At 38.5% G+C, this 18,024-nt stretch overlaps 1 protein-coding gene across 1 annotated transcript in view; it reads left to right on the top strand.

Annotated features, from left to right (window-relative positions):
- Positions 1 to 9,941: 9,941 nt before the first annotated feature.
- Positions 9,942 to 18,024, top strand: part of LOC6053375 (homeobox protein slou) — a 32,187-nt gene continuing 24,104 nt past the window's right edge. Inside the window, exon 1 of the mRNA XM_038248290.1 lies at positions 9,942 to 11,144. Coding sequence (XP_038104218.1) covers positions 10,221 to 11,144 — 924 coding nt within the window. The 5' untranslated portion in view covers positions 9,942 to 10,220. The remainder of the gene's footprint in view (positions 11,145 to 18,024) is intronic.

Here is an 18,024-nt window from a genome sequence, read left to right as displayed (position 1 = left end):
TAGGCTTTAGCATGACTTGGAAAAGCTCCTAGACAGCAACATAATGCTTTGGCGATGAGTCATATATCAACGAAGCAACACCTTCCATGTTTATCACACAACAATTCAAAATCCCCCTAACAAATTTTAAAACGTTTAAATTTATCATTCCACATTCACCTCATAAAACTAAAGCTGACAAACGGCAATTTTCTCGTGCGGTTTTTCTAACGCCCTGTGAGATAAAAATGTCTCCAATTTCCATTTCACTCGCCTGGCAGCAGCCGTTTATATAAAAGCTATAATAACTATGTCAAATATACAGCTTTCATTTCATCCACTTTACCCCACCCACCCACTCTCAAAGGTGGTGCTTTTCCGCACGACTAAATCAACGCTAAAGTGCCCCATTGGAAGTCACACACACAAACACATTGGCTAACAAACGTTCACGTTATCCCGAAAATATCCTATTATATTTTAATATCCGTATGCATTTATCGTAATTTGAATCTAGAGTAAATTGCTGTGTAGAAAATTATGACACCAAACTGTGCGGAACCGCTTGCCTTTACACGACGTCCGTCGGTTGGACCTCGAGGAGAGAAGAGCATCGCAGACTGGAAACGAGAGTGAGTGGCAGGTTACGAAAGGATGCTCGAAGGATAATAGTCTTCGCCAAAGTGGTGCTGGAGAAAGGTTGAACCATGCGCACTGTGGAATCCTGTTGGACGCGGTTCTTAACCAACACACACCAGTAGATTCCCACACTGCTGCTATGTATAGAGCAGACGACAACGAGTTTAATGTTAACTCTACGGATTCGGTTGAGTTTTTCTATTGCTTTCTACCATAATCATTTTGAATTTAGCTTTTAAATTATGTTTTAATTACAAATTTTCATTGAAACTTTGATAAAAAAAAGGTTTGTCAAAAACATGGGGTTTTATTCACAAAGACAAAAACGAAACGAATCATGGAATCATGGATTTTGAACTTCTTTTCCGTTCTATGATACTATAATCTTCAAGATTTTTTCATTTTCAATTCAATACGCAACAAAACAGGAAGGAGCCAAACAACATTTCATGCAACGTCAAGAGTCAGTAAACAAACCGTCCATCCCTTCAGAATTACGCAGAACAATGTTGCATTGCCAACGGATCCGGGAAAACCTCTCAAATTTGAGCTTCCAAATCGCTTCTTTCCCCGTTTTCAACCACACCAGCCGCACTTCTGTCCGCTAAGCGATGTTTCCAAAATTGCTCGTAAAACTTTTGCACAGCATCATTAAGTGAAAAGAATTCAACCACAACCAACCGTCCTAGTCGTCGTCCACTAACGCTCTCTCCCAAAGCCACAGCTTAGGATGGTGTCTCGGGGTGGCCAAGACGATGGATCGGTCGCGCGGGTCGTCCCTCAAGCTATAAACGAATTGGAAAGTAAATATCGCAAATTGGTCTCCACGCACATACTTTTTCCACAAACAAAACTCTCACTTTACTCAGACACACAAACACAAGTACATTCTCCGTCTGAGCTGGTGCAAAGTGTAATTAATGTTCCCCTCGACAGGATTGGCCGCTCCAACGGTGGGCGGAACCGAGTTCAATTCCCGTTATCCCCTCCATTCATTTCTGCCAACTGATTCATGAGAGAGAGAAAATCTCACAACCACCAACGCAATTTGCCCTCGTCGCGTGCTAAGAGAGCGAAGCACTGGCAAAAAACATCAACCAACATCTAGAGTGCCATGCTTCCATCGCAACCGCAATCAGAAGGACTCTGTGAAGAGGTAGCAGCAATTTTCCGAGTGAGTGCGGCCAATGTCTACTACTCCACCGTTCCTCGGCGATCAAAGTTGGTCCACGGATGTTGGATGTGCCATATGGAGCATATCAACACTCTCTTGTTGATGAGGCTACAGTGTTTTCCTAAAAAGCTTCGTTACTTCTGTAGCATTTTCACTTGCCGTGTTGAACATTAAAAAAAAATCTTATGCTCAAACCATTTTTAATCAATTTAATCCCATACAAAACGTATATTTTTAAGACGTCAGATAACACAAATATTTCTCAGTACATGCCAGGAAAATTAGCAGAACACAATGGAAATATCTTTTTGAAGGAAATCTATAGAAGTTAATTCATCAAGAATCAACATAACCCTATCTATCATCCATTTAGGCGTCATCCATAAAGTATGTCACGCTCTAGGGAGGGAGGGGGGTCTGAGCAAGTGTGACATTGCGTGTTATAAGCAGGGCTGTGGAGTCGGAGTCGGAGTCGGAGCCGGAGTCGGTGGAGTCGGGTCTTTTTGGGAAACCTGGAGTCGGAGTCGGAATCGGAGTCGTAAAAACTCGAACAGCTGGAGTCGGAGTCGGAGCCGGAGTCGGCTAAATTTTATTAGCTGGAGTCGGAGTCGGAGCCGAAAATTTCTGATTACCCGGAGTTGGAGTCGGAGTCGGAGTTATCTTAAATTCAACAAAAAATATGTTTATTTTTTATTTATTTTTTTGTATTTGCTATACTGCTGCTCTAATCGTGTCCGTCCCATATGTAAAAACAGCAAGCCGCAAAAAACGCGTGTCAAAGTTGTCCCGCCCATAAGGCTACGTGTTAAAATTTCACGAAAAAGTGGATTTTCTCCGGCTATCTAGAACAAAGTACTACATTTTATTCGTTTTTCTGATAGTTTACATGATTTTGAACCAAACTGCATCATTACCTCAAAATTGACGAAATTACATATGGGACGGACTAGCTTCGAGCGGCAGTATAAAACAGATTAATTTACAAAACTTCTTATATTATTTTTTTTTCAAGTTGCATGCGCTACGTTGCCATTTTTTTTAGAGATCACTAAATGATAACCTGATAATAAACTCTTACTCAAGTATGTAGTATCATCATAACACAAAATAAAAAATATTGGTTTTGTAGTCAGAAATATCTAATTGATTTTTGACTGCATCCTTTTGCCAATATTTAAGTACCCTTTAAACTCAAATTTGACCAAATTTAATCTAGTTCTTTCTGAAAAAAAAGTACACACACATTCATCTTATAAACCGATAGCGAATGTCATGGTGGTTTTAAGTAAATCAATGTTCAGGAAAAAAGTTACGAGGCACATAAAAAAATACAAATAATAATCACTATTTATGGAAATCAAAAACAAAAAAATCACTGACAGGATAACTCTTCCAACAAATATTCAACGATTATAACAATCTATTACTTGGAACTCAACATGCGCATTTTGTTTATAACTTTGTACAAAAAATTAAAAGTGTCTGAGAATGTTGATCCTTAGGCAAACTATTTTCATGTTGTTGCAAATTATCGTTGAACAAATCTCAAGATTTTAGGATAGGACAGGATTTCAAGATTAAAAAAATATCCGTGACCTAGAAAATATTTATCCTTTGGATTTTTGTTTTTCATCCAATTCTAATTTTTTTCATATAATTTCATGGAGGCGCACGACCATTCATAAAGCTTCGTTTTATGTGAAGATGCAAGAAGTATCGTGCGCCTCCTTTTAAGTATATAAAAAAATTAAAAATTCAAATAAATCCAAAATTCCGAGGTAAATTATTTTCTAGGTCACGGATATTTGAAATGGACCTCTTTAGCGTTCTTACCACGAAGATTTTTTTAGATACATTAATTTGTAATAATAAACTTCATCAGCCTTGGCGTGATGTCCATGTACGTCTTAAACATTTCAATGGAGCTTAAAAAAATAGTTTCGTTTAAATTGTTATTTATAAAAACAAAGTGACTATGATAGTCACTGTGCTTCTTATAAATGTCAACTTAAAAGTGAGCAAATTGAAATTATTTGTTAAATCAATCATTAAGGCCAGCTTTCTTTTGATGATCATAAAAAATAACAATTTAATATTTTAGCTTAGAATCAATTTAATGAAAATTTGAGGTTAAGTAAATAAATCCAAATTCACTTACCAAACTGTTCTTCTGAAAATGCCTTCAAACTGGTTTTTTTTTTTTATTTCTGTTTCAATAACGTCTAAAACTTGTAAAACTAGAGACTTTTTTCCGGTTTTTCCACTTAAAGAGTTTTTAAATAATCCTATTTATCATTTTTTTCGAAATAATAATAAACTATCTTTTGAAATATTTAAAAATATGTGGAGTCGGAGTCGGAGTTGGAGTCGGAGCCAACCATTTTTTTAAAGCTGGAGTCGGAGTTGGAGTCGGCTAGAGTTGGTGGGCCGAAGTTGGAGTCGGAGTCGGAGTCGGTTGGATCTGAAAGCCGGAGTCGGAGTCGGAGTCGGAGTCGGAGTCGGAGTCGGCTAATCCCAGAAAGCCGGAGTCGGAGTCGGAGTCGGAGTCGCTTGAAATATAACCCGACTCCGCAGCCCTGGTTATAAGTATAGGAAAAGCGTGACAAAGGGGGGGAGGGGGGTAAATTTTGGCTGATTTTAGCGTGACGTACCTTATGGATGAAGCCTTACAACATAAATAGAAAGCATTTTAGCTAACCACTTGACTCCATATTTTTAACCTGGAGGTTTAAAACGCAGCACACCCGGCAAGGATTTCGACTTTGCCACACCCAGAACTGGGCATCGGCATTCGAGAGGATAAAGACCACGATTCGGTAGTAAAATGGTACTGTGTGCGGACGGAGAGGATAAATCCCGAAATTACCGAGAGTACTTTACTCATGGTTCATTTTCCAAAAAAGTTCATCCATAAAAAAAGTACCGGTACCGAGACTCAAACCCAAGACCTTCGGCATATTGAACCGTGCCTTTGCCGTATGGGCCACCATGGTTCGGTGACTAAGTGTCGGTCGTTTGTCCATATAAGCCACTCATAGGATGAACTGTTCCAATGAACGAATGAACACGCGAGAGGACTATACTCTCGCAATATAACACTTTCCTCACGTTTCTTTTCGAGAGGACTATCCCCTCGTTCTTTAACTTTGGGTGTATGAAAGCTCGATGAACACCGCGACGCCATACGTCAGGCAGCTACCACGTGGTTGAAATATTCGCAAAAAAATACAAATTTGCTATGCAAAGATTCTTAATTCGACTAAATAATATCAGGATTACTCGAAATGATCATTTTCTAGTCAAAAGAAGGTTTGCAATTGAATATTCCAGCCGTTTCTCATCCACGTGGTAGCTGCCTGACGTATGGCGTCGCGTTGTTCATCAAGCTTTCATAGCATGCTAAGGAAAATTTGATGCTTTTCAGGAAAACCCGTTGATTCCGGAGACATCGGATTGTTTGCCGATGCGCCAGGTCTAGGGACAACGAATCCATATGCTCTCTTCGGGAAAAGTGTTCTCCAGACCATTCCCCATAGGCCTGACCATACCAGAAGTTGGCGCGTGATTTTCCCAGACCTGTAGGAGCGTTTGAACAAAAAGTTCCAATTTCCCATGGTAATTCCCATGTAAACTTTAACCCTGATGCGCGCAGCCAGTTTACAACCAAATGAGCTGATATTTGGCATGAAAGTCCCTATGGGCATGCCCTACAAGGGGAACCATACTAAATATTGATCCGAGAACTTTTTGAAAAACGTACCCACCCTAATGTACATTATGGCTCCTCACAGTATCCTAACAAATTTGAGATCCGGCTTTAAAAAAAAGTGTTTATTTACCATTCAAGTGCACATAACTTTTGGTACAGTTGTCAGAACATTAATATGTTTGGCCCATCGTTCAGGTTTTTCTAAAAATATATAACACGATAAACCAACCACGTAGTGGTAGCGCTTTCACCTCTAATCTATGGCATTTCCCCGAAACCCATATAACCGAATGGGCCACAATCCCAAATGCCACTTACCCGATTACTAGTAAAAGTTACCACACCCAAAGTTAAAGAACGAGGGGATAGTCCTCACGAAAAGAAACGAGAGGAAAGTGCTATATTGCGAGAGTTTAGTCCTCTCGCGTGTTCATTCGTTCATTGGAACAGGTCATCCTTTGAGTGGCTTATATGGACAAACGACCGAAGTCACCGAACCATGGTGGCCCATCCCAAGTAGCACTCATAACTTGTCGACTGTTGAATAAAAGTTAGACAATTGTTTTTGATAAACATACGAGAAAAAATCTGAACATAACTTAAATAACAGTTTGTTTCACTGCTTGTATAACTGACTTATGTAACTATCGTGTTTTGTGCCACAAAAGTGTTAAAACACAGTCAACTTCACTCTTTTCCAACAAAACACAACATAGGAAAAATTCTCACCTATTTGGAGGGTTCCATCCAATTTGCTGATTTACACTGTTTAAACAACTTATTTTGGAACACCTTCGATAGAAACTTGCTTGCTCACTTCCGTTTGAGGTATTTATCAATTGATTTCAGTCGAAAACGCTTTTTATGAGCTGTAATTAAACGTCAAAATCCTGATATGCCATGATGCTGTTTCTCATCTGCATTGTTTTCCTCGAAAACAGTTTGTTGAATAAAAATAATATTGCACTGTTTGTTTCACTGCTTATCTAACATTGTCATGTGACGGCATCTTCTGAAAAATGGGCGTGGCCAACCATTCTATAAATAACCTTAGGTTTTCTCGCTTTGTTACACAAATGTTATCGGAGAATAGGTTATATAACTGATATTCAACAAACATATTCAACTTGACATTGCGTGTTGTTAGGTGGTGTAAATTTGTACGTGAGGTATTTAGAGTTTCAATAATGTTTATTTATCGACGATTGCAATAATTTTAATTGTTGACCGATTATTTATAAAAATATCGCCGGTAAAAGCTACAAAAAATATCAGCTTACGGAATTCATGAAAGAGAAAACAACAAATTAAAATCACACCAATTTTCAATGTTACTTCGTGGTACGGTAATCGAAATGACAGTTGAATCGGTTTGTTATAACAAAGTTACATAATGGTGTTATAAAAACTGACTTGAACCAAACTTATATAACTTTATTTTCCAATGACAGCCTTTTCTGGAGTTAAGTTGTATAGCTCACTGCAGTATAACAAAGCTGGCAGCAGCCTTCTTATTGACGTTTAGGCCAGCTTGTTTACTATGAAGCCTCGTGGAGAGATGTGGAAGCGCGCCTGGACCTGCCGTGGAGATAACAAAAAGTCGTCGAAGTCATCGGATCGAATCTTGGGAAAGACAAAGTTCATCAAAAAAATGAAAATCTAAAAGTTCTCCATGAAGAGGGTTTCACAAGAATCACAGTTAGAGAGCGCGAAAATATTATTTTATTTTTTTTATACATTTCAATTTTTTTCAAAATAAATCGGGCAGAAACAAGCGTACCAAAATAGTCAGAGATACTATTCATATTGGCTTCGTCGTTGATTGAAATTCTGATAAGAACTGTTTGTTTACATGTAAGTTGGGTAACGGTTAGACAACTGTTTTCAATCCATCTTCCTTTTCAGTGCGCGCTTTGATTTGACAGCACAGCCGTTAACCACGCCCCCTTTTTTCGTTGAATCTCTTGTTAGCTAGCACAGTGTTGTCAGATACATTTGTACAACTTACTCTGATAACTTGCATCTTATTCTGGCAAGTTATACAACAGAAAAAAGTGCGCTTTTTCCAATGCACAGGAGTTGTAGAACAAGTTGTGGTAACGAGGCCGTTCGGTTATACAACCAGTTAGGAAATACGTTTATCTGACAAAGTGTGTTGCTTGGGATGCGGTAAAGGCACGGTTTAATATGCCGAAGGTCTTGGGTTCGAGTCTCGGTACCGGTACTTTTTTTTTGATAGATGAACTTTTTTGTAAAATGAACCATGAGTAAAGTACTCTCGGTAGTTTCGGGATTTATCCTCTCCGTCCGCACACAGTACCATTTTACTACCGAATCGTGCTCTTTATCCTCTCGTATGCCGATGCCCAGTTCTGGGTGCATCATCTGGGGAGAATCACTGTTTTGGAAATGCTTTTGTACAAAATTTTGATATTTTCGATTGTTTTCTGTTACAACTTATTCAAACCACGAGAAAAGTGTTCGAATTCTATGGTACGATTTTGGAAAAACGTTCCATGTAATTTGAATACTTTGTTCGTGGTTCCCAATGGCATGAACGCTTTTGGGAACTATTTTTTCTCCGTGTAATCAAATTGTATGTTTCGGGTATAAATGCGCACCCTCCGAGAAGCTACCATGTGCACCCCCTTAATGTTTGCTACTCCTGCTACTAAATAAACGTCAGTGCGCATGGTAGCTATAGGTGACTCCATACCATTTAGCTTAACCAAAATTTACAATTTTATTTTTTGGCAGGTAATTTACTAAAATTCAATTCTGTTGATTGAAACGTGTAGATCACTATAGAAAATGTCAGAGTCAAACATAACAAATTTTGAAGTTGATTTTCATTCGGTAGCATAGCAGCAGTAAGTACAGCTCGGGAGCATATAGACAGCTCCCAAACAAACTGAGCTTATCCGTTTTTATGAGCCTAGAGGACCTAAGATGGCGGTTTTCATCATTATCTAGCCAAACATTTGAAAATGGCGAATAGTTTAAATAGCTTCGGTTTAAAACGACAAAATAATCATTCGGGAATTATTTGCTTTAAAAAATACTAAGATATAAGGCATGTTCAAATATTATTCTAGAACAATTGGAGGTAATTTTCCATCTAAAAATGTGTAAATTCACCACTTTTCCGATGTAATGCTACAATTTCAGTCTAAAGGTAGGTAAAACCTTCTATATCACATCTTCTAAATTTACACATTTTTAATTCAAAGAATACTCATTTGAAAATATACAAAAACCTGATAAATTTCTTAAATAAATATGTTTCGAACAGACTATCCAATTACAGCATCTTAAACGCAAAAAAAAATCATTTCGCTACAACGTGACATAAAGATAACACCGCAAACAAAGGCAGTTAGGGAAATTTTTACCTCCTAGAAAATTATCTCATCGCTTAAATATCACATTGTAGCAATTACAGTGAGTGGTCGCTATGCCACTTTTTTATTGCCAAGCTAATTAAGAACGTTTCTTCTTTATTTGCTCTGCTAATAGCAAACAAGGCATCATTTCTCGTTTTTCCACTGACAAAGAATCACACTTTATGTACATTTGGCTCACGAAATACATAGTAACTTGTCGCTGGGAAAAGCGTTTATTTTCACCGAGTGCCGTTTTGTTTTCTTCATTGGCTTCTTCGGAATAAATAATAAAAAGTAATGTTCCCGCCAGGCTGGGAGACACCGTTTATAACGATGATTATTATACCAGGAAAAAAGTCAGGGACTTTACCGTTTGAGGCTGAATAAAGCAGAGTGACGGGTGAGGTGGGTAGAGAAGAAAGCTTTTAAATTGAGTAGCGCAAGTAAATAGAGCAAATTGCTCTTCAATTTTCCCCAAAGAGGAGTGGGTGGCAGATGAAAAATCCAAGGAAAATTGTTGGCAGAGATTGAGGGTGGCCATGGGGAAAATAATCTCTTAAGAGAAGCGTATATATTTTAATTACTTATCGTACTTAATTTGATGTAGACATTTTCCTGTCTACAGAGCTTGTGTGGGCCCGCAGTAGACAAGGGGAGGTTGAAAATTGAGGGGGAAAACGAAAGTATATCATCACAGCAAGCCAACGCGCCACAATTTAGTATGTTGACTCAAGTGTGAGCTTGAAGTGGTTCTTAATAGCTTCGCTCTTTAGTCCCCGCTGCCTTGGATGCTGGTTAAGCAAGCATGTGTTGGTGAGGGCGCGCGTGGAAAACTCAATTTGAGGAGAAAATTGGGCGTGGCCTTCTGCACACCAGACATACGGAGAGAGCGGAATCCAATTAGAAATTAAAAATATAGCACGTGCACGTGCAGTATGCTCGTGTGGCACCAATACTAGCGCACGCGATCCCTGCTTGTGAAACTCAAGGCAAGTTTTCCTCGGGTTTCCTAGGGAGAATGAGACGTGAAAATTGTACAAACAGTCAGTCGTCATTCGGTAATCGCCAGTCGTCTACCACATTCGGAGTTTCCCTTCTCGGAACGCAAAATGCGCGTTGGGTGAAAGTGAACGTAGGAACTTCAAAGTGGTTCAGAACTCAGATATGTCCTGAGGCTGAAACGTTGAAAAGTTATCGGAACCGAAACGTTGAGTAACAGTGCCAAATAAGCCAGGGAAAAGGATTATGTGATCAAAGTGTACAGTTTAATTTAAGAATAGTTTCAGATTAATTTGGAATATTTAGTGAACAACGAAAACATAACCGAGTGGATACTATGGTTATGATGCAATCGCCGAGATCTGATTCCGGACAACCGGAAAGCCCGTCGCTTTCCCAGCCAAATTCACCCCCACTTCCCAACGAGACGGGTCTCTCGAACTCAACTTTGAAAGATACGCAAATTTCCGGCCCGGGAACTCCGTCGGAACAACCGGAAATACGTTCGCAGCCGTCTCCAAAATCCGACGGACTGCTGATTCGCTTCCAAGAGTTTCAACCGCCGGACCGTAAAAACCATCTCGAACTCAAGGCCAAGTTTTCTCTACTTTCCAAAGAAAACACAACACTTCTCCCAGTGAACAGTGATCATTTCATCTACGCCAAAAGTGACCGTGAACTGTTAGAACCGAGTGCCAAATTCTCCATAGAAAGACTGAAACAGTTAGCAGACCACAACATAAACACCCGTCTCAGTCCATCCGAACTAGATAAGCCACCCTCGGGGAAATACTCCATCGATCATAGTGTAAAATATGCAATACCTAGTGATTCCAACCTGCAACCGCAACCACATTTTCCCACGACCCAACCGGTTCCACTTGGTCCAACACCGTCGGTCTTATCCTTAGGACATCATCCGACGCTGATCCCCAACGGACACCAGCTCCAGCTATCGCCACATCACCACCCTCCGCACATGCCACCTCATCCAAATCAGCAACATTCCTTCGCCGTCGCAACCATGAAGTTTCAACCAGCGCCGGGAAGTGTTTCCCCGTCGGATTTGGACATTGAGCGATTCAAAATCGCTCGATCGATGAGCGGGAACGGCATCAACGGTGTATCAGCGGCAAAGGAACTGTCGGATTTTGGCTTCAGGATACAACTGGGTGGATTGTCTGCCAATTATGCTCGCAGTGATACCAGTGAAGAACTTATCGTGGACGGTAACGAGGATAGTTCTCAAGATGCTACCTCGGTGAGTAGAGTCTGTTTGCCATGATTTCAAAAATATACCTAATGGCCTATCTACAATCACTTAGCTTATAACAGCTAAGAAAAGTAAAATATGGGTCATTCCACCTGAAGCGGAACAGCACTTGAAAATTACCATCTCCGATTCTGTCCAAATTTGGCAGAGCTGTTGAGACTATTAAAACATGCAGAAATCCCGAATTTCATCCAAATCGGACCACCCCTCCCATTTTTGTACCCTCCCAAAAAAACGACTTTTTGGCGATTTTTGAGCGAAACCCCTGTCTTCAAACGGCGATTACTCAGGAACCACAAATCTTAGAGGGTCGGTCTTAGACTCAATTTTGAAGGAAATTGGACGTAGAATCCATTTCTGTGATCAAAATTTAGATTAAAATATGTTTTCTACCTGTATTGCGCAATTGAAAACTTTAAATGGCCGTATCTCAAAACAGTCCTATTTATTTTTTGAATTTGACCTCACCATCGTATTCCTCGTCCGATTTTACATAAGAATCACTTATCGACAGAAAGGAATATGTTTCGTTCCAGAGATATCGAATTTTAAATTTTTGAGTATTTGAGATTACCTAAATTAGCTACACTCGCCGCCTCTGCTAGAAGCACTAAGTCGTGCTGATGAATAATTACTACCTGGTATTCTGTAAGATGAATTATTTTTATAATTTTATACGATTTTGAGATAATCAATACCTTGAACAATCTATTTTTTGTTTAAGGAATATTTATTGGGTAATTTTCAATGCACTGATCTTCATGATCTCAGTGTCATTAAACCATATTAAGTAAAATTTAAACTTTGAATATTTATTTGCAAATGCTACAGAGTTTTTACAATGCAATTTTCAAAAAAAAATTCTATTATTTTTATATTTTTCCTTATTCTTCATTTCTTCCCACTTTATCAAATTATTTCTTTTATTTGAAGTGAGAACAAATGTAGAGCTGGCTGTGGTAGATGAAATAACTCTCATGGGGTCTAGAGCTATTGCCATGTGCGGTAGCGAAATAGTACCATTCAGCAAAAACCCCAAAATCTGCCTTACGGTTTGAAAGGTTGATCATATTAAACCGATTTTTATATTGTGAGCCAGTTTCATCTGAATAATTGATGATTTTTTTCAATTCTGCTACATGTGGACAGCAGCTTTATCGTCTTTCAAGATTTCTAAATGATTGACAAACAAAAAAAAAAGATTATTGTTCGGACGGTGTCGAAATCAACACAACTGAATTTGATCTTAATCAGATAATAAATCAGATTAATCTTTGTGATTTACTTACATTTTTCAGTTTTATACCTTCCAGAAATCCTCCTCTTTAATCATGCTTCACGAGAGTTTTATTCATGTTAATTCATAATTTTTAACACGATAGTGTATCGTACACTTTTTCTTAAGTGTTACTTACAAGATCAATTGCAATTTCCTGCTAGCTCTGCGGGAATTCCATTCTTGGGCTATCCATTGGGCTAGCACACAAATTCACTGTATACTATTTTTTTAATTTAAGATTATACAGCAGTTTCCTACAGTGGTGTACATTCAATATTTGCTAATGATTATTTAGGATGAAATCTTATTTCAATAAAAGCAGGTAGCAGTTTTTGATCAGCACGACTTAGTGCTTCTAGCAGAGGCGGCGAGTGTAGCTAATTTAGGTAATCTCAAATACTCTAAACTTTAAAATTCGATATTTCTGGAACGAAACATATTCCTTTCCGTCGATAAGTGATTCTTGTGTAAAATCGGACGAGGAATACGATGGTGAGGTCAAATTTAAAAAATAAATAGAGCTGTTTTGAGATACGGCCATTTAATGTTTTCAATTGCGCAATACAGGTAGAAAACATATTTTAATCTAAATTTTGATCACAGAAATGGATTCTACGTCCAATTTCCTTCAAAATTGAGTCTAAGACCGACCCTCTAAGATGTGTAGTTCCTGAGTTATCGTCGTTTGAAGATAGGGGTTTCGCTCAAAAATCTCCTAAAAGTCGATTTTTTGGGAGGGTACAAAAATGGAGGGGGTGGTCCGATTTGGATGAAATTCGGGATTTCTGCATGTTTTGATAGTCTCAACAGCTCTGCCAAATTTGAGCAGAATCGGAGATGGGAATTTTCAAATTTGCATTTTTTCTTGCACACTTCAGGTGGAATGACCCATATATAAGTTACTATGGAAAAGTACGCATCTTGTAAAACTTGCTGGGCTGATATACGTTGCTATGCAGTTGTTTGTTTACCTTTCATATGGAAAAACCGTAGATTTTAAAATTTTCCTCACCATACGGCAAGTTTCTAATTCAATTACTTATCTATTGTAGAAGATCAGATTCATTTCCATTGGTTCTAATTCTTATGCTTATAAGTTTTCTAAGTAAAGTTTTGACTGTTTGCCTTCCTCACTGAGGTAAGGCTATAATCCTGCTCTAAAAATGAACTTTTTATTGAGCGCTCAGAGACACACCTTCATGTATACTTATCGACTTAGAATCCAAAACTGAACAAATGTCTGTGTGTGTATGTGTGTGTGTGTGTGTGTGTGTGTGTGTGTGTGTGTGTGTGTGTGTGTGTGTGTGTGTGTGTGTGTGTGTGTGTGTGTGTGTGTGTGTGTGTGTGTGTGTGTGTATGTGTGTGTGTATGTATGTATGTGTTCAAAATTCTTGCCAAGTTTTCTCAGCACTGGCTGGACCGATTTTGATCAAACCGGTTGCATTCGACTTGGTTTAGGATCCCATACATCGCTATTGAATTGTTTCAAGTTTCGATAAGTAGTTCGAAAGTTAGTTATAAAAATGTGTTTTCACATATATCCGGATCTCACTTATATGCATGAAAACTATGTCCGGATCCATCATCCAACCTATCGTTGGTTTAGGTAATCAAAATATCTTTCCAATGAGTCCAAAACATTGAAGATCTGGCAACCCTGTCTCAAGTTATGACCACTTAAGTGATATTTATGAACTATTTTAAGCTGGATCTCAATTATCTGTATGAAAACTATGTCCGGGTCCGTCATCCAACTCATCGTTGGTTAGGTAATCAAAAGACCTTTCTAATGAGTCCAAACCATTGAAGATCTGGCAACCCTGTCTCAAGATATGATCACTTAAGTGATATTTTTGTACTTTTGTGAAGCCGGATCTCAATTAAATGTATGTAAACGATGTCCGGGTCCATCATACAACCCATCGTTGGTTAAGCAATCGAGAGACGTTTCCAACGAGTCCACAACATTGAAGATCTGGCAACCATGTCTCGAGTTATGACCACTTAAGTGATATTTATGTACTTTTTTGAAGCCGGATCTCAATTAAATGTATGCAAACGATGTCCGGATCCATCACCCAACCCATCGTTGGTTAGGTTATTCTGGATCTCAACAAAATAGCTGAAATATGTGTCCAAACCACATTACCATTGTTGGTAAAAAGTGAGGAAGGCATCAACCACATAAGTGGATTAAGATAGTTTTTTTATAACGTCCTATGAACAAATGTAAACATTGAGTGTATCCCGCTTACTACGATAGACATTGACATTTTTTATAGGACCTTATAAAAAAAAGTCAAAACCTTACATAGAAAATTGCACTTAGCCAATTTCAAGTCATTATTTAAGAATCTGACAGTGTTTTGAAACTGTGAAGACTCACAGAATCACACTTACATATCAAATAAAAACTTTGTTTGCTGATTTTAAGGTATCGGAACCAAAAAATAAAGAAATCACAGTTGAAAATATGTTAGTGTGATCTATCAGAATGATTTCGTAACATATACGGGAATGGTTAAATGGTCTATTGACAAGATTCAGAGACATGATTTTTTGAACAAGAATTATTGAATTTCGGTATATCAATCGAATTAAAGTACCATGCGTCTCCATCGATATTAGTTCCCAGTACATTTTGCTGAGGCCGGGACCCGTGGTGTAGGTGTAAGCGTGATTGTCTCTCACTCAGTCGGCCTGGGTTCGATCCCAGAAGGTCCCGGTGGCATTTTTCGAGACGAAATTTGTGATCACGCCTTCCGTTGGATGGGGAGGTGAATGTTGGCCCCGGTCTAACCTAGAGGTTAGGTCGATAGCTCAATCCAGGTGTAGGAGTCGTCTCCCTGAGCCCCGTCCCGGTGGAATCGCTGGTAGGCAGTTGGACTAACAATCCAAAGGTCTTTAGTTTAAATCCCGGGGTGGATAGAAGCTTAGGTGTAAACAGAGTTTTGCAATTGCCTCAACAATCAAGCGTTCGGACACCTAATTTCGAATAGTAATCTCGCAATCGAGAACGCCAAGGCAATGCTGTAGAGCGAACAATTTGATTTTTACATTTTACTGAAGCCGCATGATGCATGGTAAGACATTTTGTAAAATCACTGAAAAATATGTTAAACAGTGAAATCTTTAATCCCAAAACTTTCAAATCAGCAGTCACAGCTAAAAAAGTAGTAATCCAGCTACGTGTAAAAGGCCTGGGTGTAAAATAAATATTGTATTATTTTATGCAATTTAATGTAATTTTACACCATGAAATATGTAGCTCATCAGTATGGGAATCCTACTTGACCAAAATTTCAAGCTCATATATGCGTTTATCCTTTCCATTCTTCATCGGTCTCATGGCCAAGTGGGCTAAGGCACCAACTGCAAAAATTGTACATGCAGTGTTTTAAGTGTTTATTTTGTACATCACCATGCTTCGATGATCGAAAGGCACGGCGTCGTGTTGATTGTGTATTCATTTTTCGAATAATGTGTAAAATTTTCACAGCGAAAAAGTCATTTCTATATAATTGTTCATCGAGCAACACGCTGACTTTTTAGGATCGTTAAGTTTCTAGTAGAGCAAAATTTTCATCTAATAGATATTGAAATAACTGTGCTTGAGTGTTTTTGTAACCAGAAAGACCTTCCCATAGCATCGTTGCTCGGAAGACTCACCAACGGGTACATTATGAAAGTCCTCCCCATAACAGCGTAGCTCGGAAGGCATCGAAAAGCCAATATCTTATCTTATCCTACTAACCTAAAACAAATATTAATCCCGTGATGCTTGAAGGAGATGATGCGGATTCAATTGTTTCATGCGGTGTCAACAGGTACATAGCGAAATACTGAGTGCTTGTTGAGTCTGCAACTTCAACTATTGGACTAGCATGCCTCCCTTGCGTTGAACTGCATGCTTCTTGGGAGAGCTCTGGTATTGACTAATAAAGAAGGGATCTTCAGAGGTTAAACAGTGCAAAACTCAACTGATAATTTTTGTTTCATTGTTTAACCTCAGCTGATCTGTCAATAACGGAGTAGCAGCTCATTGGCAGTCAACCATGCTCATGCTCATTCTCAATTTCATGTTATCATCCATTTGTGAAGTGAATTTTCCGTTCAAACCAAAAATATATCAAAAAACATAACTTTTCCATACTAATGCTGAAAAATTCAACTTCACAATCCCGGGTCGGCATGAATCATAATTTGTAAATGCGTCCCCAATACTATTAATTGGCCACTTGTTATACAACACTGAAAACACTATGTGTTATTTACACAATTATATATTCAATTGAACGTTACCTTATGTTCGGTAAACAGACCCAAGTAGCACACTTTGTTCGTCAAAAGATTTCCGAACTTGTTGTTGAACTCATTTACTATGTTTTCCCAACGTCCCTGAGAACTCTTGAACGCTGGAAAAAGCGCACGTTTTTCTGTTGTTGACCATCTCTTAACCCGTTAGAAATGTGCGTGGTTTAATCAAGTTTTACCAGCGCACGTCCTACTTGCATAGAGAACGTTTGTTGAACATGTCATAAGAACTCTTGACTATAAGATTCTGAACCGGGTTGGATAACGTCGTTAGAACCGTTCAACAACATTCTGCCTTTAAGATTCAGGAGGGAGTTAGGCAAACGTTTTTATAACCGTTCAAGAACATATCGTGGCAGACAAGAATGTTTAACAGGCTTTTCATAAAATATGTTCAAGGTGTTCGCTCAAAAGTTATTTTTTCTTCATTTAATCCTTTATTTGTGAGAAATGTCGCTTTACGATATTTAACTACCAGTTTTTTTGTAATTTATTAGTTTGGACAGGGATACGCCATTTATGAATGATGGATAATAAAAAAATATCAACCATAAAAAATCATTCAATTTCTTAATTATGCCTTTTGGATTTTCTTTTTCAATTATGTTTGAGTGCTAATTAACATCGCTTGCTACTACTTCTACTCTACTACTGCTGCTGGTTCCCGGTGCTGCATTTTCAGCTTTCCTTTTTGATGAAGAATGCTCAGGACAAGTATCGAACTCAAGATCACTCCAAATGTCAAGTCCGGGCGCGCGTTTGCTTTTTCCCACGAGGGGTTATGTTGGATGAGCAGGCCTAAACGTCAATAAGAAGTCTGCGGTCATCTAGGTTTTACCAAGTTCACTAACAGTTTGCCAAAACTTCTTTCGAACATAAGCTGTTTCTATTTTTAGAACTATCCTTGCTTGTTTCGTCAAAATGTCCTTGCTCGGTGTTTAGAACACGAACGCGAACTTCACATAAACAACTAGTTTACGAGAAATCCCAGCCGAAGCCGAAGGTCAAATCTACTATGTTATGACGTTTAGCAAACTGAAATGAAACATCATGTCTGCAAATGTCATTTTGCTTTTCGAGTTCTACAAGCATGTTGCATTGAGGTTAGAATAAACTTCAAAATGAACTGTTCGTAATCCGTTGCTAGATTTGGCATTTGTGTTACACAGCCATGTTGAACAATGGTTTTTTGGTCAAAATGTGAACAATTGACCAAATTTTTTGACACTTGTTCAATAATTAACGAATAAAAACACTTATGCAGCAATTGTTGAA

This window comes from Culex quinquefasciatus, chromosome 1, assembly GCF_015732765.1.
Source record: "Culex quinquefasciatus strain JHB chromosome 1, VPISU_Cqui_1.0_pri_paternal, whole genome shotgun sequence".
NCBI lineage: Eukaryota > Metazoa > Arthropoda > Insecta > Diptera > Culicidae > Culex > Culex quinquefasciatus.
Note: the sequence above shows the minus strand (reverse complement) of the source record. Positions and strands in the feature narration are given on the sequence as shown.